Here is a 22,840-nt window from a genome sequence, read left to right on the forward strand (position 1 = left end):
GCATCTTCTTACACGCAGCAGTAAAACTGCGACCAAGTGATCATTTCTCACACTTAGCTACACGATGTTTTGAGAAAAAAAATACATGAAGTCATGTATTATAACTACAAATGAATTTAAAATATTTTTCTGTGAAAGAGCCAAGACTTTGGGCATTTGGTTGCTTTTTATTCTTTTGAGTATTTGAGGGGAAGAAATTAGACAAAAGGCTTATCTTGAAGTTCTTTAAGGGCTTTTCTCCCTTAAATGTGCACACACACACACACACACACACACATGCACATACACACACTACACACACACATACACACTCACACATACACACACACTCACACATACACACACACACTCACACATACACACACATACATACACACACACATACACATACATACATACATACATACATACATACCACACACACAAACCCATATACACACACTGTTCCCCCACATAAACACATAAACACACACACTATACACACACATACACATACACACACACACATACACATATACACATACACACACATACCACATACACATACATACATACCACACACACACACACATACACACATATACCATATACACATATATACATACATACCACACACACAAACCCACATACTCACACACAGCACACCCCCACATACACACACTGTTCCCCCCACATAAACACATAAACACACACACTATACACACACATACACACCACTACCACATACACACACATTCCACACACATACATACACACACCACACAATACATACATACTATACCTACATACCACACCACACATTGTTCCTACACACACACACACACACACACACACACACACATACACACACACACATACACACACACATACACATATATATACACACACCACACAATACATACATAGCACACCTACACACACACACACACATACACACACACACACATACCACACCTACATACCACACCAAACATTGTTCCTACACACACACACACACACACACATACACACACACATACACATACATATACACACCACACAATACATACATACCACACTTACACACCACAGCACACACACACACACACACACACACACTGTTCCTCCCCATACACACACACACACACACACACACACACACACACACACACGCAGATACTCGGATAGTAAGGTTGTAGATCAGGTCAGCTAGTGTTCTCACCCCTTGGTAGCTATGCTTTTCCAAAATTCTTTAAGGATAGGGATTGTCAATGGAACCACTTATATTTCAATAACTAATCTCATCAAGGAATTGTGAGGGTGACCTGCCAATCAACTGTGTGTGGTTCACACCCTTCTTCCTGTGCACATAAGAACACTGCTCAGAGGTTGTGCTGTGGTAGAGTAAAATTCATTTTCCTACAAAAACGCAGAAGACACTTAAAGAATGAATTCCACTATGCCTTGGACAGCCATTTCATTTTTTTCTTTTTTACTGACTTTAAATAAATCAGGCTTCACCACAATAACACTTTGTCTTTGCTGTCTGAATACCTGGACTGTATTTGCATCTCCACAATGGCACTCTGCATAATGAATAGTTCTACTTAATGAAAGGGAATGAGACATTATCACTAATTAAAAAGATGGGAAAGAGCTGGTGGTGTGAAACATTTTATTCACAAGCCCTGTCCTGTTTGTAGAGCAATGTCTATTCCCTCATGACATTAGCTGCTGCTCTCAAGTCTGTCATTAGACACACTAATGTCCCTTTGGCACTATGTAAAGAGGAGTCTAGCATTTCTTACTTTTCTGAGTGGTACAAATTTCTAAAATGAAAGTCTGTAGTACTATTTGATCGTGGATTTGAATGGAGAGAGGAGTCCTTCACATTATTCTAAGACTTGCCTCCAGTGGGTCAGAACTGTTCTGTGTCCTCAAAACATGGGCAGCTCTTGGCACTGCCCCTACCCCCTGCTCCCAATTCCTTACTTTCTTTAAAGAATCTAGGGAGAGTGGTTAGGCAAGAGAGACCCAAGAGGAGGCATAACTTCTATCCAGAGAACCCTGACATCTCCACTCTGACTGGAAGGTTCCTGCTACTGTCAGAGCCACATCAATCCAAGTGTCTAATCGTCCTATCAGTGAGAGGGGTTGTCATGATCTTAGATTTGCAAGAGGAACTCGGGGGATTCTCTCCTACATTTTAAAGAAGGGGAATGTAGAACTCAAAGAGAAATAGCTTGTATTATCAGTTGCTACTGATAAAAAGCTATGCTATCTTTAAATTTCTCTCATTAGCATCTTTTTGTTTCAATAACACAGTTTTTGGCTTTCAATTTTGTTGTTTTGGACATTTATGTACATTAGAAAGTGTTATAGCTGTTTTTGTTATGAAACAGCAAATTGCCTGAAGCGGAGAGGTTCAAACAATGTTGCACATTTCCACGTCAAATACCGATTTCAAGCTAATAACGAGCATTGTGAATTCAGTAACTCATCAGCCCAATCCTAGCCCATTCCAGCCACCATTCAGGATTAAAAAGTCAGGAACAATAAATTGCCACATAATCATAATCTATAAAAATACTGCCTAGAGTACACTAAAAAACTCTCAATAAATAAATAGCAGACATTTGCTTTATGAAAATCATTGGAGATGTGCTCTTCAGAGGCATGTCCATACTTTCCGGCCTTTTACAAATCACAAAGTCTGACAAATGACAAAGATTATAGGTCAGGTTAGGTTTCTGATATAAAAGTCTTTTGACGTGATATCTGTAAAGAAATGCAACTAAAAGTGTCGGGCTGCTCCTGTTTCCGTTTCGAAGGCAATACTTCCAGAGAGAGACCTGGAGTGTTCCTAGCCGTGGCAGTGGCACTGAATCAAGGCTTCAGCTGCTCTTTCCAAGAGACAGTACTCGTTAGAATGTATGTATTCTGGAATGTTCTCCGGCCGCGGGGCTCTGTCCATGGTGCTGAAGGACGCCGCTCTTCCTGGCCACCCATTCAGTTCCCATTTCCCTGCCTAGAGTTTAAGTCCTTCCTCTGGCACCAGACAGTGTGGACACTGCGCCTTCCTATCCAGCACATTCACCCGTCAGAACACAGGCTTCTCCTCAGCATGATTCACAGCGGGCGATTCTGGTTTCCAGTCTGGTTGGAAAAAGTGAATGTTGAATGTCCGTGCCCAGTTCTTAAACACCCGTTTCTCTGTAATAAAACGGTGGTGGCTGCCCTTGCGTCCTCGCTCATGAGAGAGGTACATTGTACATTCGTCGGGTCCCGAAGGCTCATAGTAATGATAGGGTACAGAGGGATGCTTTGGGTCCCTGTGGGAGCAAAGTGGAACAACTGTTAAAGCAGAAGAGAGCAAACACCCAAGCCATACCCGACACGGAACATGCTTTTTCTGTGTTACTGCAATAAGCTGATAAACACAAACCGTATTTCCTCATCAAAAGAACTTCAGCTGATTTATTTTCTGGCACTGAAGTAATAAGAAAATGAAAAGGTTTTGAGGATGTAAAGTAAGCGCAGCATCAAACAGAGAGCGTAGGAATGTGCCGTGGGACGTTCAGGTCCTGGGGTTTAGGCACTGCGGGGGGACAGTTACACTTCTAATTGCCACAATTATTAGAAATTTCTGAAAGCCTGAGAGCTTTGGAAATGAAGCCAAACCAAGACCAGGCTGTTTCCCTTCCTCACTGCAGCAGTCCATTTCCATGGGAACTTCCGTGGTAAGGCAAGATTTAAAGGGGCGTACACGATCTGGGGTGTCTCCGGAGTCCTGCCCTAAGGCATTCCAACCTGGCTCTGTTTCAGCCACACCGAACGTTCTGCCTGTCAGTTATACCAACCCTCTCCCTACCTCAGAGCCTTTGCGCTTCAGGATGACCACCTGTCTGGAATTTTCTTACGAGTTCATCCTTCTCTCTATTGGGAATCAGATGGCCCCTCCTTGTGATGGTTTGGATGAGAATGGTCACTGTGGGCTCATACATTTGAATGTTTGATTCCCGGTTGGTGGACTGTTTGGGGAGGATTGGAAGATGTGCCCTTGTTGGGGAAAGTGGCATACTGGGTGGGTGGGTGGGAGGGGTCTAAAGCCCATATCTCCCCACGCGCTCACTCCTTCCTGTTTATGCATCAGGATGTAATCTCAGACACACACATCTGCCTGTGTGCTGCCATGCTCCCTGCCATGATGACCATGACTAACCCTCTGAAACTAGCAAACCCGCAATTGCATGCTTTCTGTTGTGAGTGGCATTGGCCAGGGTGTTTCATCATAGCAATAGAACAGTGACTAGGACCTTTGGTCGAACCCCCTTGCCCACCTGTCAGGTACCTTACAGCATAGACTTCCTCAAAACTGTCGTTGTCTTCCCATTATTGTCTGCCCTGAGGATGGGGATTCACCTCCTTTCTGAGACTATGCAGTTGTCTTCCTATTACTGTCTGCCCTGAGGACAGGGGTTCACCTCCTTTCTGAGTCTATGTCTAGTGTGGGGACAATGAGCAGTGTTTGGTTTTCTGTCCTTGGAGGGAGTGATCAGCAGAATGCCATGCCACCGCAGTCATCTTCTCCTCCGATAATCCTAAGTCTGATTTTCTCAGGTAATCGGAAGGCAGACAGCAGGCAGCCACTGTTTTATTCCACTTGTCGTGGACGGGCCATATGTCTAGAGTCTAGTGTCTCTTGGTCCAGAGACTCTCAGCTCTCCTTTCCCTTTGTGGGAGACCGGCGCCCTAGCGTGTTTTTCTATATCTCCCATTTCCACCTCAAATAAAAACACTCGATTGACTTCTTCAGGGTGGTAGACCCAGTTCTGATATGTGGGTTGGGGGGACCCCTAAAATGTGCTCTTATTAATGTCAGATTAATCTCCATTTTAGAATAGTGCTCCCTCTTCTGGACTTGAACAGTAGACCATAAGTTTCTGCTGCCACATATATCCCAAGCTATCTATGAATGCAGCATAACACACATGTAGATCCCTGTGGTGGTCTGAATAGGAATGCCCACCCCCCACCAAGACTCATTGGCCAACAGAGGGTGGCACTGTTAGGAGGTGTGGCCTTGTTGGCGGAGGTGTGGGTGGAGGCTTTGAGGTTATACATTGCTCAAGCTAAGCTCAGTGTGAGACACTGCTCCATCTGCTGCCTTAGGATGGAGATGTATGACAATCACCTCCTTCTCCAGCCTCCAGCACCATGTCTGTCTGGAGGCTGCCATGCTTCCCGCCACGATGATAATGGACCAAAGCTTTGAAACTGTTCACTAGCCCCAATGAAATGCTCTCCTTTATAAGAGTTGCCTTGGCATGGTGCCTCTTCACAGTAATGAAAACCTAACTAAAGACAACCATGATGTCATGTCCCAAGGTCAGAAGGTTGGACACTCCTGCTAAAGACTCCAAAAGGCCCAGGATGCTGAATATCTTCCAGTAGTCTTTCAAATCCTGATGTCTGAGGGCCTTTCTCTAAGAACAGGAGGTCCAAGATGTTCTACCTACCAGCAACCCTCTTACTCTCTTTCTTTGGACGAGATCAATACTCAAATGAGCAGCTTTCCTGGGTCAGAGATCGAAGTCTCTTATCGGGAGAGGTGTCAAGTCAGTGGCTCCAACAGCAATAAACCTCTGGGCAGCTTCTCCTCCTCTGGGCAGCTTCTCCTCCTCTGGGCAGCTTCTCCTCCCCTGGGCAGCTTCTCCTCTTAGGTTAAAGTTGTTCCAGGAAGAGAGGTTTATTTGTATCATGTCAGCCCAGATGCTGTGTTGAGTTTACACTTTGCATCTCTAATAATCCTGTCTCAGATCAGGGACTGCTCATCTGCCCTTCCAGTCACTGCAGGCTTCTACCCACCCTAGACCTGGAATAATGCTAAGGTTCAGTAGGAAGTATTTCCAGCACAGAAAATTCATGTTGGAGAAAACTCAGGTTGGAACTGGCCACTCCTTACAGCCAACAACCAGAGAGAGACAGAACAACTGTCATGATGAATCCTGCTTGTAATCCTAACACTTAGAAGGCTGAGGCAGGAGGATCATTGTAAATTCCAAGCTAGCCTGGGTTTTAAGTGAGGCCTTGTCTAAAGCAAACAAATATCAAAACAAAAAACCACAGCAATAAATAAGTAAATTAAAATTCAATCAAGAAAACAAAAACCAAGGACTAGCTTGTGTGAAATCCATCTCTGCAGGCTCCTAGAGCAAGATTTGGAGAAGGAAGGCTGGCAGATTCATTCTGTCATGCTATTCCAGTGGCTAACCTTCTCTTTCGCATCAATTCGGGTTTTAAATGTGATTCACCTAGGTTTCAGGCATCTTATTGACATCAATCTACTAAGGAAACAATTAGGTTTCTAAAAATATCATGTGATTGATGTAGTTCTAGGAATAGAAGGTAATTGGAAGTCAGCTAAAGGATGCCCAGGATCAATTTCCTTATCCAAGAGGACCATCTCTTTGAATGAAAGCTTATTGGGCTCCATATTGATCACCTAGAGGGAGATTAGATTTATGTGTTTGGGTATCATGGTTACACAGGTGTCCAAGTGGGCCATTCTTGGAAGCAAAAATTATTTTCGTCTTTTAGCACTTTGTGGTGGTTTGAATATGCTTGGCCTGTGGGAAGTGGCACCACTAGGAGGTGTGGCCATGCAGGAATAGGTGTGGCCTTGTTGGAGGAAGTATGCCACTGTGTAAGCCAGCTTTGAAGGCTCCTAGTACTCAAGCTCCATCCAGTGTGAAAGACACCCTTTTCCTGGTTGTCTTTGGGTGGAGATGGAGAATTCTTGGTTCTTCCAGCAGCATGTCTGCCTGCATGCTGCCTTGCTTCCTGCCATGAAGATAATGGACTGAAACTCTGAAACTGTAAGCCATCCCCAATTAAATGCTTTCCTGTCTTTGGGGATATTAAATGAATGAAGGGAGTAGTGACCTCAGGGCACGATTCCATTCAACTAAGCTTACTTTTAACATGTTGCGTGTTTTTATTACCTGGTACTGTTTTCATTTGGATGAAACTACAGTCTGTTTGCAATGGTCACTGTGTGATGGTCATTGTGTGGATACTGTGTGATGGTCACTGTGTGATGGCCACTGTGTCATAGATACTGTGTGATGGTCATTGTGTGAACACTGTGTGATGGTCACTGTGTGATGGTCACTGTGTGGTAGACACTATGTGATGGTCACTGTGTCATAGATACTGTGTGATGGCCACTGTGTGATGGTCACTGTGTGATAGATACTGTGTGATGATCATTGTGTGGTGGACACTGTGTGATGGCCACTGTGTGATGGTCGCTGTGTGATGGTCGCTGTGTGATGGTCGCTGTGTGATGGTCACTGTGATAGATACTGTGTGACGGTCACTGTGTGGTGGACACTGATGGTCACTGTGATGGTCACTGTGTGATCGACACAGATCCAGAAACTACAATCCAGGAAGACACATGCATTTTATTGGGTTCTTGAGGCATAGTGACCATGACAAGCTTCAGCCCAGACTTTGTGTTTCACACCTTTAGTCCCAGGAGACAGAGCCAAACAGATCTCTGAGCTCAGAGCCAGCCTGGGACAGAGCAAGTATAGAAGACAGTTCCAAGTATAGAAGAGCTTAGGCACAGGCATGGTGGTACACACCTTTAATCCTAGTCTTCAGGAGACACAGGCAGACAGATTTCTGAATTCAAAGTCAGTTTACAGAGCAAGTTCTTAGACAGCCAAGCCTAGGCAGTAAAAGATGCAATGGAACAAGGGGGCCATGTTCCAGCCCCAACAAGCAGCAGAACTTAGCAACTTTGGCCACTGGCTCTGGCTTTAGAGTCTAGAATAGAAGGGGTTACTCAAGACAATTGATGCTGGTTAGCCGGAGCTAAGAGATTAGTGGTGGTTAAGAAGAGACCAGCATGGCTAGGGAGATGGCTCAGTGGTTAAGAGCACTGACTGCTCTTCCAGAGGTCCTGAGTTCAATTCCCAGCAACCACATGGTGGCTCACAACCATATACATATAGTGGGATCTGATGCCCTCTTCTGGTATGTCTGAAGACAGCTACAGTGTGCAGTAAATAAATAAGTAAGAAGAGACCATCATCACTGAGGTGAAATCTTCTGGGAAGTGTTTTCAGAGAAGCTGTGTGCTCCAGAGATAGATTTTGTGTTGGCAGCTGGACTTGGTAATATATAAGAGTCACCCAGGCTGTGCTGGTTTTGAAGGCATGAAGGGGGACATGGAGAACAGCGGAGGCTTGGCACTGTGAGAGGCCATGGAAGGCCATTGGTGAAGGGGCAGCCTTGGTTACAGCCGACAGCCCAGCACTGAAGGGGTCATGCAAAGAACTTGAGGTTCAGCACCATGACAAGAGCCTATGAGAGGCTATTAGTGAAGCCTAGTTGCAGTGGAAGACCCCAGTATATTGAAGATTCTAGTACCAAGAACAGCAGCAGCAGTGGAGTGGAGTCAGCCAGAGTCTAGAGTGTTACAGAGGGCAGAGCAGGAGAAGTGACACTAACCCTTTGGAGGAGCCCAGAAGATCATGTGTAGATCCCAGACATTGAAACAAGAAGCTGTGAAGTTGAACTTGTCTTAGAGTCCTCAAAATGTTAGAGATGCCAGAGCCATGGGAGACCTGCCAAGGAAAGTGGCTAACAGAGTGGAACCAGCCCAAGAGAAACAAGTTTGTTACAGTCAACAAAGATGAAAGGAATTGGAGATCTGAAGAATGCTGTGACATCAGACATGGGGATACAGCGTCTGGAGTTTGCCCAGCTGGTTTTTGGTCTTGCTTCGGTTCAGTATCTCCTCACTATGACATTTTGAAATGGTAGTGTATATCCTGTGATGTTGAAACTATGTAATCTGCGTTTTGATTTTGATTTTATAGGGGATTACAGTTAAGAGATTGGATGAATCTCAGAAGAGAGTTTGAGCTTTGGACTTTCCAACATTGTTAAGACTGTGAGTGACTGTGGGGACTTTTAAAGTTGGACTAAATGTATTTTGTATTATTTTGTGCCCCACCTATAGTCTCATGCATTTGAACAAGCCCATGGGGCCATGGGGATAGAATATGGTGGTTTGAATATGCTTGGCTCATGGGAAGTGGCACAATTAGATGGTTTGGCCTTGTTGGAAGAAGTCACTGCGTAGGAGGGTCTTGAAGGATCCTAATGCTCAAGCTCCACCCAGTGTGGAAGAGACAGTCCTACTGGCTACCTTCAGATCAAGATGCAGAACTCTTGGACTCCTCCAGCACCATATCTGCTGGCATGCTGCCATGTTTCCCACCTTCATGATAATGGACTGAAATGCTGAAACTGTAAGCCAACCCCACTGTTTCCCTTTAAAGAGTTGCCTTGGTCATGGTGTGTCTTCACAGCAATGGAAACCCTAAGACACACTTTGTCCAGAGAATTAAAGAGCTCTTTCCTGGGCTCAGGATTACATAGCTGAGGTAGGGTAGGAACTGCCTACTGCCTCCGGGATGGGAGTCTGCCTTCAGCTGCAATTCACCTTGCCACTCAGAAAGCCCTTCCTGGCTTCATCCTTTTGTTACATCTTCAACCTGCCTTTCTAAAGGCTGTTCACTTCTCTTATTCCTCATTCAACGGAAACTACCAACGTCTGTGAATTTTCACATGTAAAGGCTGTATTCAAAGGCACTTCATGTCTGAGCCAGGGAAGCAGAAAGAGGCTTGTGTGGGGCAGAATGGTCCAGAGTGAGTTCCTTCTGGCGGCTTCAACTCTCTAAAGCAAAGGGTGAGCTCTGCAGAGCAACCGGAAGAGGGCTGGTTTGCTCATTCTTTTTAAAGAAAGCAGGTGAAGAGATGGAAGGAATTAGCATTTAATGCACATGGGTGCTTTAAGGAAATATTACCACCAGCATGCTGCTCCCATAGATTCTGGTTTAAGTCATAAGGAGATTTAACCAGCACAAGTGGTTTTTGAAGTGCCTTTAAGTTTGAGCATCAAATTAAATAGCAGCACTATTGAATAATCAAACTCATGAGGTGAGATAAATATATACAGTCGCATGAGGATTGTAATGGAGAAGTGAAAAAATAGAGAAGTGGCTGTTTTAAAAGAATTAGAGAATAACATAAAAGAGGAAGAAATACAAAAATCACCCCCAGGACAGTGCAGCCATCATTGAAGGCAAGATGTGCCAACAAACCAATGCTGGGAAGAGACCAGTGCTGGAGAAATATGGCGTCAGCAAGGTCTTAATGTGCAGCCCTCATGATCCGTGTTAAGGGCCACGTAAAAGATAGTCTCTGCACATGGGCAAACTCAGCAGGAATCACACCAATCACAGGATCATCAGCAGAGGGAGGACAGAAACACAGGCCCGCATTCCACCCTGGTAACTTAGAGGGACCTCAGCTCAGGCCAAGTCAGCATTCTGCCTGTGATGCTAAAGGGATCTCAGGACTCACCACGCTAGTGAAGTAAAGTTGGTGATGTTATTAGTGACATTTTAATTTAAACACGAGGATTAAAGGACATGCTGAAGTAAGGGTGTGTGCTCCTCTGCGGGAGAGCGCCAGGAAAGTAAGACACACCCAAGTATGGATACAGGCTCCTCGAGGGAGATTAGCAATTCATTATCCCAGAATTAGCCATTTATCCCATTTCAGAAGCTCTCCAAGTTACCCCCTGAAAGGCTGATAAGACCACTTCCCTCTCTCTTGATTAGGTGGTTTAGACCTTCAACCACATTCCAAAGCAGGGGACTTTTTTTCTTATTTGCATGTCCTCAGGATGTTCCCTGAGAATCCTGCCTCAGCACCATTAGCAAAAAGGCATACTGGTACCGTGTACAGTTTGGTAGGAGATGCTCATAAGATTTTGTCACATCTGTGGTCCTCTTCTCAGAAGAATGACACCAGTGTAGTGACAAGAAAACAGCAGATAAATCAGATGTGTGGGAAATTCTACAAAGTGTCTGAGCACCAAGCAGTGCTCTTCAAAGATGACAAGGTCATGAAAGACAAGAGACCTCAAGAGACAGAGGGTACAGTAGGTGAGGCCACTGACACCCTGAAAAAGTCTCAGGGGGTGGAGAAAGGCCATTAGCAGAGCCATGGTGGGTTTCAGTGAAGTCTGGAGTTTGAGCATCACACTGACGTTAATGACTCAGTTTTGCTAATCAGACCACAGCTGAGATTGCAAAATCTCAGCACAAAATAGCTAGATGAAGAGCAAATGGGATCTTAATGCAGATCACTGGTGTAGATCTAAAATTATAAAGACTATATATTTTATTATCTATGCAGGTATTTCAAAACAAACAAAACAAATTCCTTAGGATATTCTCTTCTATTCTATCCATATAGCCGGGGTAGAGAAGACGTGTGTGTGTGTGTGTGTGTGTGTGTGTGTGTGTGTGTGTGTGTGTATGTGTGTGTGTGTGTGTGTGCGCGCGCGCATGTGTGTGTGTTTGGAGGGGGGGCTAGGGTCCCCGCATGCACATGCTCAGTGTTCACAGAAGTGCAGCCATATTTGTGGAGGACAGAGGACATGAGCCGCTGCTCTTCTCCTGATGCTGTCCATTTTGACGCAGAATCTCTCACTGGCCTGTAGTTCACCAAGCAGGCTAGACTAGCTGGTTAGAAAATCCCAGGCATCCTGCTGTCTCTGCCTCCTCAGTCCTGGCATGGCAGTCTTGTGCCAGCACACCTGACTATTTTTCCCCGCATGGGTCTGAGGCTCCAACTCAGGTCTGCGTGCTCACAAAGCAAGTGCTTTACTGGCTGGGATGTCTACCTCAGCCCACAAGGACACTAGCCAGGACGGTCACCTCAGGCCCTGAGGACACTGGCTGGGATGGCTACTGGCTGGGGCCTGGCATTGCAAGTACCCCAGGTCTTAGTTTATATGCTCTCTCTCCACCTCTATTAGCCCTCTCAGCTAATAACAAAGCATCCTCTGAACAGATTAGTGTATGGTCCCTGGTGGAGTCCCCCAGGTGGAGGTCAGTGCTGGGTTTAGTTAGGCTCAGGTCTCAGAAATCGCCATCTACTATCAAATTCAATCTTCCCAATGTCCGATGAGGACCAACATTAGCTCACTGTCAATGCTTTACGCTTAAAAGAGATGCTTTATGTCTTGGAGAAACGTCTGTCTCCCAGGTGAGGTTTATGTATGGATGGATGGTCCCCGTGTTTCTGCTGGCTCTCACAGGCGGTGAGGGACAGCTTGTTTCCTATTACGTTCTTCCAGGGACCTTGTTTTGGAGGGCCTCTGAGTGGTGCTCACTCTGCTTCATCTAGCAGAGGCATCAGATATAGTTCTGCCCAGCAGGGTAAACGTCATCAGGGCGTTGCAATGCTCTGTTTTTTTCAAGCCTGCAGCTGAGCTGGATAATCAGTGGGAAATACAATATTGAAAAGCAAGGGGGTGGGGGTACGTCAAGGTTTCAGAATGCTACGCCTCAAGACGCAGTGTCTTCACCTTTGAAGAGACACGTAGGCAAAGTCATTCTTTCCTTGACCCCTCCCCTGAAGGGCCCTTTAGAGAATTCTTGACCTTCTTCTAAAGTAGACCATAAAACTTTCAGCCCAGAGGCACCCCCATACCCAGAGGAAAGAAACACCCTTCCTTCAAAGACACAGAGATGACAAGAAAAGCTGAAGAAAGTCTCCATAAATCCTCCCGATTTAACATCACTAGGCCGTGCTTTTTGTCTGATTTTGCTCCATAACTGTCTGCTTCTTCAAAATTAGCCTGCAAACACATTTTCCTTTTCCAAGGGGTCTTCTTTCTGAAGGCCCCATGCACACAGACTTACACTAAGTAAAAGTGCAGTCTAGGATAGGGTGTCTCATTGTGTGGGGGCATCAGCCCCAAAGGCTGAGGATATCCCGGGGTAAGAAAGTGGTCTTCATTTCCATAGAGCCTGAGAACTTTGTAGACACACTGCTGTGCTTGGCCCAGTATGCATGGTCTTCATTTTCCTAGGGCCTGAGAACCTTCTAGACACACTGCTGTGCTTGGCGCAGCATGCAGCACGACCGACTGATACTCGGGAAATATTTGAAGAACACAGAAGAGTGGTTGTGTGCCTGGGTTACTCTGCAATTGGCCTACACCAGAGTCCTTTAGAATAAAATGCCATCACCAGCAGCCCTCCCTCCCTCCCTCTCCGTCTCCCTGGAGGACCCACTGAGCTACTTTTTGTGTGTTGCCTGGTTTTCTTGTCTGAGTAAGCCTATGTCAAGAGATTAGCTGCTTACCTCAGAAACCCGTGGCATTATCCCTGTATCCGGGAGCGTGCAGCACCCAAACCTAGCTGCTTCTCCTTCATGGGAGAGCAAGCCACAGTACTTTCCTGAGGCCCCACCCTGACTCCCAGAGGGTACCATAATGTTTCAGGAAGACACCTAGGCGACCGAGGGTCATGGAAACAGTCAGTGTCAGGTGAGAATTAGCCAAACTGTGGCAAAGGTGGAAGAAGAGCGGGCTGCCAGAAAAAAGCACGCTACAGTTTCATGCCTCGCAGAACATCAGCCACACAGGTGTCATTACCATTTTGTACCTGCCCCACCATAAGTGTCAGACTCGGCTTGGCGAGCTATTGCCAAGTAGATGCTGTCCCCGCTGCTTCTGATGGCAGCTTTATTAATGTTCACTAGCTAATAATTCTAGCAGAATCAACTCTCCTGTATTCATGATACCTTTGAGATGTCCTTCACGTTATGGATGAGATATTAATTTAGTTCCATGACAGCAATCACTCTGAGTCATTACTTCGCTAATTAATAAGAAATGATGGCTGACAGAGAGCTGTAAACTCACTAATGTGCTAAGTATGACCGGAAATAAGATTATTAGGTGGAATTTAAATGCTTGGCCTATTATTATCGCAAATAATTTACAAAGGGAAATGAGATTAAAAATACTCACCATAATTTAGTTTAGAAAGCAATGATAACAGACCTTTTCTGCAATTTATAGTCCGTTCAAAGAATGGGTTTGGCTCCCTATCTGGAGGTGGCATGATTTAAGGGTCTGCTGTACCCAGCATAATACATTTTGATGCTGTCACTGGGGCAGCACAACATTAATTCTCTCCAGCTTTCTGAACACTGATGGGATGAAGTTTGGTAGTGGAGGGAGGGTGGGGGCTGGCATGCAGGTCCGTCTCCGGGGCTCGGATGCAGGTCTGTCTCTGGGGCTCGGATGCTGGCCTCCATGGATACCTACACAGACTATGAACTCAGCATTTGCTACTACAGCTTTCATCCACGCCTGTGCCTTTATTTGACTTGCAATGAATGTTTTGAATCAGATTCTTTTTTTTCTTCAAAATTTGCTTTTAATGTACATGCGTCTGAATGTATGCCCTCTGTGTGATGGTGCCTACGGAGGCATGAGGTGTCGGAGCTCTAGAGCTGGGCTCTCAGCAGGTTGTGAACCACCTGATGTGGGTGCTGAGAACTGAACTCAGGATGTCTGAAAGAGCAGAACATATTTCTCACTGCTGAGCCATCCCTCAGGCCTCCAATCAAATTCTTAAATCCCCCAAGGGAAAGCCTTTTGGGTTGTCAATGAACTGATTTATACTGCATATGCACCGTGATCTGGATGATAGCAAGATCTAAAGATACACTGGAGGACTGAAGTATCACCTCTCATCTCAAGGAACAGATGGATAAAAAAAGAAGCTGGAGAAACCACCATGAGCTGCGGCAGAGAAGAGGTTCCGGGAGGCCAAGGAGTCCACAGGGCTGTCCACAGGGCTGTCCACAGGGCTGTCCACAGGGCTGTCCACAGGGATGTCCACAGGGCTGTCCACAGGGCTGTTCACAGGGATGTCCACAGGGCTGTCTCAGGAGTGGAAGGGGCTGTCCACAGGGATGTCCACAGGGCTGTCTCAGGAGTGGAAGGGCTGTCCACAGGGATGTCCACAGGGCTGTCTCAGGAGTGGAAGGGCTGTCCACAGGGATGTCCACGGGGCTGTCTCAGGAGTGGAAGGGCTGTCCACAGGGATGTCCACAGGGCTGTCTCAGGAGTGGAAGGGCTGTCCACAGGGCTGTCCACAGGGCTGTCCACAGGGCTGTCTCAGGAGTGGAAGGGCTGTCCACAGGACATCTCAAGAGTGGAAGGGGCTGTCCACGGGGCATCTCAGGAGTGGAAGGGGCTGTTATGGCTAAACCAGGAAGGTGAAAGATTAACTGCTCTGGCTCTTCAGGTTTGCAGATCTTTGTCCAAATCTTACTTCTTGTCCCTTATCAGCTCTGAGACCGTGACTGGCCAGCGGTTTCAGGTCTGTGGGCTCATTTGTAAAATATTGGAACCAGCATTACACCGGATTATCCCAAAAGTCGGTGAACTAAACTGTGTGTTTATTCTAAGCACAGGGCTGGCTTGGGTGTGTGCATAGGAAATGGAAGCCATTATTCGGTAAGGAAAGGGCCAGCGGCTACCAAGTAAATGAAGAATGGAAGAGAAGGAACTTCCATGCTGACGGCGGGAAGGTGTCTGCAGGTTCAGTTCTCTGACAAGATTTTCAGGATGGCTGACATAAATCTGTGGGTGCAGGAGACAGGACCAGAATGGTGTGTAGAAGGCACATCCTGAAGGGCTGCTGGGCTAAGCTAGAGAGGATGAATTCTGTTCTAAAAGCTTTGGGAAGCCCATGAGCTGTGTCAAACAATAAGGTCAGGCCTGCGGAGAGACCTATCAGTCCGGGGATATCTGGACAGGGAAGCAGCCAGGGTTGGCTAGAGCAGTTTGTGGTGCTAGCAGAAATGGGATCAGAAGGAGAGGGTTGCTGGCTGCTCCGATGGCTTGTAGCTGGGGAGTCCATTCTCCCAGGTCATCTGCAGTCGCCCGTCTGCCACCATAAGCCATTTCTACATCAGCTACCTCCTTAGTGGTTTTTAAATATAAGTATGAAATAATCTCTTTCCCCAAAGAGTCCATTATCTCAATGCTTTCAGGGCCCACTAGAGACTTTCTTGTTAGTGAATGACTAGGCAAGGTAACTGAGGCCCATGGGGTGGAATGAGACAGCCGGACCCCCAGGAAGGCTGGGTGGAAGATGACATCCTCCGCCATCTTACACTTTACACCTGCGGCTTCGGGATTCATGGATTGCCCAGCCGTTTACTTCTCAGATAATTTAGCCTCAAATCCCACTCCCATACCATGCAGAAGGCCACAGATCAGTCATGCGGGCTGCTACCCTACCTATGGAGTCAGTGTACTGCTTTGTCTCTCTGTGCTTCTGTTTCCTGGCGACAAGGAAGTGACAGTTACACTCTCCCGAAAGCCCATGGGCACTGTGTTTAGATTAGAAAGCAGCCCTACTGTACCGTAGACCAGAGAGCCTACTGAACTTCCATTAATTTACTTATTCACTTACATCCTGATCACAGCCCTCCTCCTGTCCTCCCTCCACTCCCCTCCCCCTCTCCTCTGAGAAGGTGGAGGCTCCCCTGGGTACCAACCCACCCTGGCACATCAAGCCACTGCAGGACTTGGCATATCCCCTCCCACTGAGGCTAGACAAGGCAGCCCAGTTAGGGGAACAGGAACCACAGGCAGGCAACAGAGTCAGGGACAGCATCCGTTCCAGTTGTTGGGGGACCCACATGAAGACAACGCTGCACTTTTGCTACTTCTGTGCAGGGGCATGGGTTAGGTACCATCAACAGGACAAGATGGCAGCCTAGAGAGTGGGAAAAGATCTTCACAAACCCTGCATCCAATGGAGGGCTGATATCCAAAATACATAAAGAAGTCAAGAAGTTAAGACACCAACGAATCAAATAACCCAGTTAAAAAACGGAGTGCAGAAGCTAAACAGAGAATTCTCAACAGAGGAATCTTGAATGGCCAAGAAACACTTAAAGAAATGTTCAGCGTCCTTAGTCATCAGGGAAGTGCAAATCAAAATAACTCTGAGATTCTACTTTACACCCATTAGAATAGCAAAGATCGAAAAGTCAAATGACAGCTCATGCTAGTGAGGATGTGGAGCAAGGGGAATCCTTTTCCAGTGCTGGTGGGAGTGCAAACTTGTACAACCACTCTGGAAATCAATCTGGTGGTTTCTCTGAATTGGGAATAGTTCTACCCCAAGACCCATCTATACCACTCCTGGGCATACACTCAAAAGATGCTCCACCATCCCATAAGGACACTTGCTCTACTATGTTCATAGCTTTATTCGTAACAGCTAGAAACTGGAAACAGCTCAATTTCCCCTCAAATGAAATATAGGTAAAGAAAATGTGGTCCACTTACACAATGGACTACTACTCAGCTATTAAGAACAAGGACATCATAAAATTGGCAGGCAAATGGGTGGAGGCAGAACGTATTCTGAATGAGGTAACGCGGACCCCAAAGGACATGCACGGTGTCCAAATTCTCATTTGCCAGGAGACCTCTGGTTGCAGAGGACTCTTATGCAAGAGCACATTCACACACAGGTCTGCAAGGGTCTGCCCTTGGTCAGATCGGGAGGGAAGGTCCTTACGCCGGGAATGCAAATATTCCTCCAAGTTCAGCTGAAAACCAAGGATGCTATTTCAGAGAAGCTCAGGGAGTCAGATGCCCTGGCAGACAGACAGTGAGCATCTTCTGCACAGGCCCTGCCTTTTTAATCTTTGACCTTTGTGAGACAGTTATGAAATGAACAAAAGTCTCTGTGACTAACTAATGAACGGCTTCTTTTGAAGGTACTAGTTTGTATCTTAATCCAAAGCAGTCGATTTGTGAAAATGAACATTTGCTGAGGTCTGCTGCCATGGTGAGAAGATGGGAGACCTGGAGAAGCCAGAGAAGGGTCTATGTTCTGAAGGGAGCCTTGTGACAGAGCCCATGCAGCTGGCAGCCACCACGGTCAGTTCTCAATAGGACAGAAAGGAGACGCGCCTCCTACTGAAGACCATGTCTGTCCCTCCTTTCCAGGACCCAGTGGGTCATCTGTGGCTGAGCTCTAACTAATGTGCCCTTGGGGCGTCTTTACAGACTGTGCCCCTGATGAATGCCATCTTCAGACTAGTGAATACGTCCCCCTGTAACCTCAGGGCTGTGCTGAGATCCCACCAGCTTCTAGTGGACTCAACATAAACTTTCAAGGCCAGGGCTAATGCCAGTAGCGTTTTATAGACCTGAGAACTGAGATTCTGAGATTCAATCACTATGTAGCCTGACCAAGGTCACCAAGGATCACTGAAGGTTAAATAACTTTCCCAAGGTCACGACTCTGCTACAGGCAGAAATGGTTTGCTTTATTCATAGGCAACCTTTTTTTTTTTTAGGCCATTAAAGAGTCAAGGACAGAGTCACCTCCCTGATATTTAAAGTACCTGCTGTATGAAGGACAGTGAACTCCACCGCCCTGTACCCTTGGGTTCCAAACATGGAATCAAGCATACCAGACTGCCCATATGGGGGTTGCCTCCTGGGCCATTCAACCAGCTCACGGACCCCCAACCAGGCCAAACCATGTCTGGTCCTTGTGGTCTATTGCATCTTGACTCCTACAGCTTAAGGAGTATGTATGTTGTTGGGTGCCTGCTACTCCCTGGCTACGTTCAAAATGAAGCCAAAGGCAGAACAGAACAGTTAGAGAAGGAAAAACTTACAGGCTGGTTGTTCATATTCTGAGAAAAATAATATTTTCAAAAGACAGTTGATACTTAGATGAGGATTGTAGAAAAAAAACGCTACTTAGTAGTTCCATGGTGTTCCCACGGTCATTGTTCGTTTGATGTGGGCCAGGCTTGTTGTGAGCACCTGAGATGACAAAGCTGAGTTAGATTCTTTAATCTCTCACTCAGTTGCTGTTGTTGGGCATTTTGTCATAGCAACAAGAAGTTTACAGAGACACCTTCCTATCCTTCCCTGAGCAGCCATGACTGAGGAGAAGATGCTCCCAGGAACCCAAGCCTTCCCTCTGGTGGCCCCTGGAACTTCCCTTTCTGAGACACAACTGTGGCTTACTCTTCTGAAAAGCCCATGCTCTCTAGAGCATCTTGGGCAGACAACTGCGGAACCTTTTCAGTGGCAGCTGAGTTGTGGAAGCCCAGAGCCGGAGGCAACATATGGTATGTTGACATTATCTTAATTTCCTTTTTTAGCATCATTCCATACATTGTCTCCATCTGATCATACTAAGTCGTGAGGATCTAACTGTGAATAAGAAAAATGACAGGTTAACTCGCCTTTCATTTGTTTTCCATAATAAATGGAATATTTCCTTGAACACTTAAAGCCATTAACATTTCAATTTATTCATGCTTTCTGTTCCTGGCATCCTAATGGCAACATTACATAATTGTATCTGCTCTGTAGCCATCAGCTTTGATGGCAATGCCTTGCATATCTTTTGTTGACAGGAGAAGGCAGCTTGCTTTTTTATAGCATTCCACTCACTCCTTGAACCTCAACTGTCAAACACAGAAACAATGTCAGTGATGAACGTGATGGGGACTGGATGGGGACCCAACCTAACACACCCTGTACTCACTACATACAAGGCACTCTTCCAGACACTTGGCATGTGTTAGCTTACTTAATCCACCTACAACACTCTGCGGCAGATTCTATTATCAACGCCTGCACATCTACACATGAGGAGGGCGAGACAGAGACAGATGAGGTGGCTTATTCAAGGTTGCTTTAGGTGCATCCACCCTGGGCGTGGGCCTTGCCGTCTGGACATGGTGAAAGGATACCTTTATGTTCCAGGTTTCTCGGTCCATGCCTTTCTTTCTCCTGTGTGACTCAATCTTATATAGAGGAATCCTACTGTGCTGGGTACTGAGAATGTGACAAAGTGGCAAGAGTGTGGCTTGAATGCCTGCCAGAATCAACCTTGGAGCTTAGTTGTCATGTTTGAGGGATTAGGAGGAGAGACAGCCAAGCATAGGGGTGCATAGCTATAATCCTAACACTCAGGAGGCTGAGGCAGGGGTATGGTGAGTTTGAGACCAGCATGGGCTACACAGGGAGACCTTTAACCCTCTTTTAGAAAGCAAGAGGGAAGACCAGGTAAGATATTTAAAATGATCTAGTCACAAGGGCTCCATCCTTAACAGATTAATGGATTTGAGGATCCATGGGTGTTCTTGAAGGTGGGCCTTTTATAAAAGCCTGATTCTGACTCCTGTCTATGCCCTACTCACAATGTATATTATCTGGTTTTGCCTCACCATGCCCACAGCACCTGACTGAACTAACTCGAATGAGGAATGATTTATTTTAGCTCCTGGAATCAGAAGGTTCAGGCATCATGGCGTGGAGGATGTGAGAGGGAAGGACAGCTCATGTCCTGGGGTCAGGACACGGAGAAGGGAACCCTCAGTCCCCTGAGGCTTCCTTTAGCTACCTGGATCACCACCCAGGGAATCATACTGCCCTGCTCAGTTAGTATTTCCACACAGGGAAATGGCCTCAGAGACACAGAGTCTCTGAGGTCAACCTGATGGAGCTTCATCTTCACGTCATATTACATTCTGGCCTTCATCCATCACAGCCCCTCCATCTTGGACAGGCCTCTAGAACCCTGGGTTGTATAAACTCTTATTCTTCATAAGCTCCGCCACTGTCTGGCATTCAGTTCTAGCAGCAGAGAGATGACTAACAGAGATGTGTCTATGTACTTTTCCTCATTCTTGCTCTGTCTGTTCAAAGTGTTACTTTTGCCTGAAGACTCATGACCTTTGAGGCACTGTTAGGTTTGAAATGAGTGAAGGGAGATGTACTCATGCGTTTTAGCCAACAAGATGTAAATAACTCCTGTACAGGTTTGACCATTTGAACATCAGGGGCAGAGTCACAAGGAGGCCATGGGCATTTCTGAAAAATCAAGGTGCTTTCAGAATTGATTGGCCACAGGATTCCCTCTACATCTGTGTTTTCTGTAGGCTAATTTCCACAAACCAAGCCCTTGGAAAGAGTTCAGGGCTTCTGTGGGCACACAGCGTTCTCTGCCTAGGCACAGGTCAGGAGGGGACTCCAGGCATCAAGCAGCAGAGATGTGTGCACACTGCATTGAAAGTGATAGAGCCAAAAAAACTGCGCCTATGGTTTGGGCTCTAGGAGTGCGCACCAAGGCTAGACTGCGGTAAGCGAAAGAGACTCGGGAGAACATCATAATTTCAGGAACCAAGCCTCTTAGTCCAGGGATCGCCTCATGAATTCATTTAACATTGCTGCATTTCTTCCAAATGGAAAGCAAACTCATAATTCTTAATGCCTGTTCATCATCAATATTATGCCAATTATTGCATTACTTTTGGCTGATGAATATTCAAGGAATAAATGAAGCCCATAAGATGGATTAGTTCTCCAGGAGTACAAACAAAAACTTTCAATATTTTATATTACATAATTAAATGCTATTTGCTGTTTCCACAGCCAGGACTTGGGACATGCTAATTAATTGCTCTGAGAAGGTGCATTGACATGTTTTGTGTTTGATGTTCAGAATCAGATGATTTCTAAGCCCTAAATGGCTCTGCTGATGAAGTGCATTCACGGAATCAATCCTACCTGCAGAAGTCTGGGGGCACCATACCGTAAACATCGATCCTGTCACAGAGCTCCAGAGCGATCGTCATGGTGAACCAGCCAGTGCTCAGCCAAGTGTTGGAGATCTTCCTGGAAGGAACAAGGGTGAAGTCTGCACTCTGGTACAGCAGTCCTAGGTTCATAACCGTGCTGGAGCCGAGGGTAAAACAACCCCATTCCTAACGCACACACGCATGCGCGTGCACACACACCGCATGCACACATGTGTACACACATGCACACACACATCGCATGCACACAAGTGTACACACATGCGCGCACACATACACATACACTGCATGCACACATGTGTACACACATGCACACACACCGCATGCACATGTGTGTACACACATGCACACACACCGCATGCACACATGTGTACACACATGCACACACCCACCCACACACCACATACCGCATGCACACATGTGTACACACATGTATGCACACATACACATATACTGCATGCACACATGCACGTACACACACACATACCACAAGCACACATGCACATGCACACATACATACACACTGCATGCACACATGCACGTGCACACACACACACCGCATGCGCACCTGTGTACACACATGCACTCATGCACACAGCCAGACACTCATACATGCACTTTCTCTCACTCTCTCCCATTCTGTACGCATTAGAATCTTGCTAAACCAAAACCTCTTACATCACATTAGTAACTAATGTTGATGCTTAAGGGATTTCTACATCATTAAAGATAATGATCATTGTTTGAATGCTTAGGTGTGTGTTGCCATAATTCAATTGCAAGATGACACTATCCATGTGGCCATTTGTTATTAATGAGAATATTTGACTAGAAACCCTCCCTGTGTACCTAAACAAGTGAGATTACAAACAATGTCAATATGGATAAACAAGTAGGTCTTGCTACCTCTCTTTCCATCTATCTATTAATCTACCTACTTATTTATCATCTACACATGTATATATGCATGTATGTATGCATTTGTGTATGCACGTGTATATGCATATATGCATGTTTGTATACATGTATGCATGTACATATACACGCATATGTGCATGCATGTATGTATGTAAGCATGTGTCTAACACATCTTCTACTCATATTTATCACCAGCATTTGTTACTTATCTACCATCAATCAGTTTCATTCTATCATCTGTCTATTATCATCTATCATGTATCAGTCATTAATCTATTATCTGTCTACACATCCATTTACCCATTTTTCATGTATGTCTATATGTATCTGTCCATCCATCCACCCATCCACCCACCCACCCACCCATCCATCCATCCATCCATCCATCCAC

The 22,840-nt window shown here is 45.9% G+C and overlaps 1 protein-coding gene across 2 annotated transcripts in view; it reads right to left on the minus strand.

Moving 5' to 3' along the window:
• Positions 1 to 1,393: 1,393 nt before the first annotated feature.
• St6galnac5 (ST6 N-acetylgalactosaminide alpha-2,6-sialyltransferase 5) overlaps positions 1,394 to 22,840 on the minus strand; it is a 168,801-nt gene continuing 147,354 nt past the window's right edge. The window contains exons 4-5 of one of the 2 annotated variants that reach the window (XM_031375902.1): positions 21,528 to 21,610; positions 1,394 to 3,311 (exon numbers count right to left, since the gene is read on the minus strand). In XM_031375902.1, the coding sequence (XP_031231762.1) occupies positions 3,109 to 3,311; positions 21,528 to 21,610 (286 nt within the window). In that variant the 3' untranslated portion in view covers positions 1,394 to 3,108. Of the gene's footprint in view, positions 3,312 to 21,502; positions 21,611 to 22,840 lie in introns of both variants that reach the window. The other variant, XM_031375901.1, reaches the window with a different exon arrangement.

This window comes from Mastomys coucha, unplaced genomic scaffold (assembly GCF_008632895.1).
Source record: "Mastomys coucha isolate ucsf_1 unplaced genomic scaffold, UCSF_Mcou_1 pScaffold16, whole genome shotgun sequence".
NCBI lineage: Eukaryota > Metazoa > Chordata > Mammalia > Rodentia > Muridae > Mastomys > Mastomys coucha.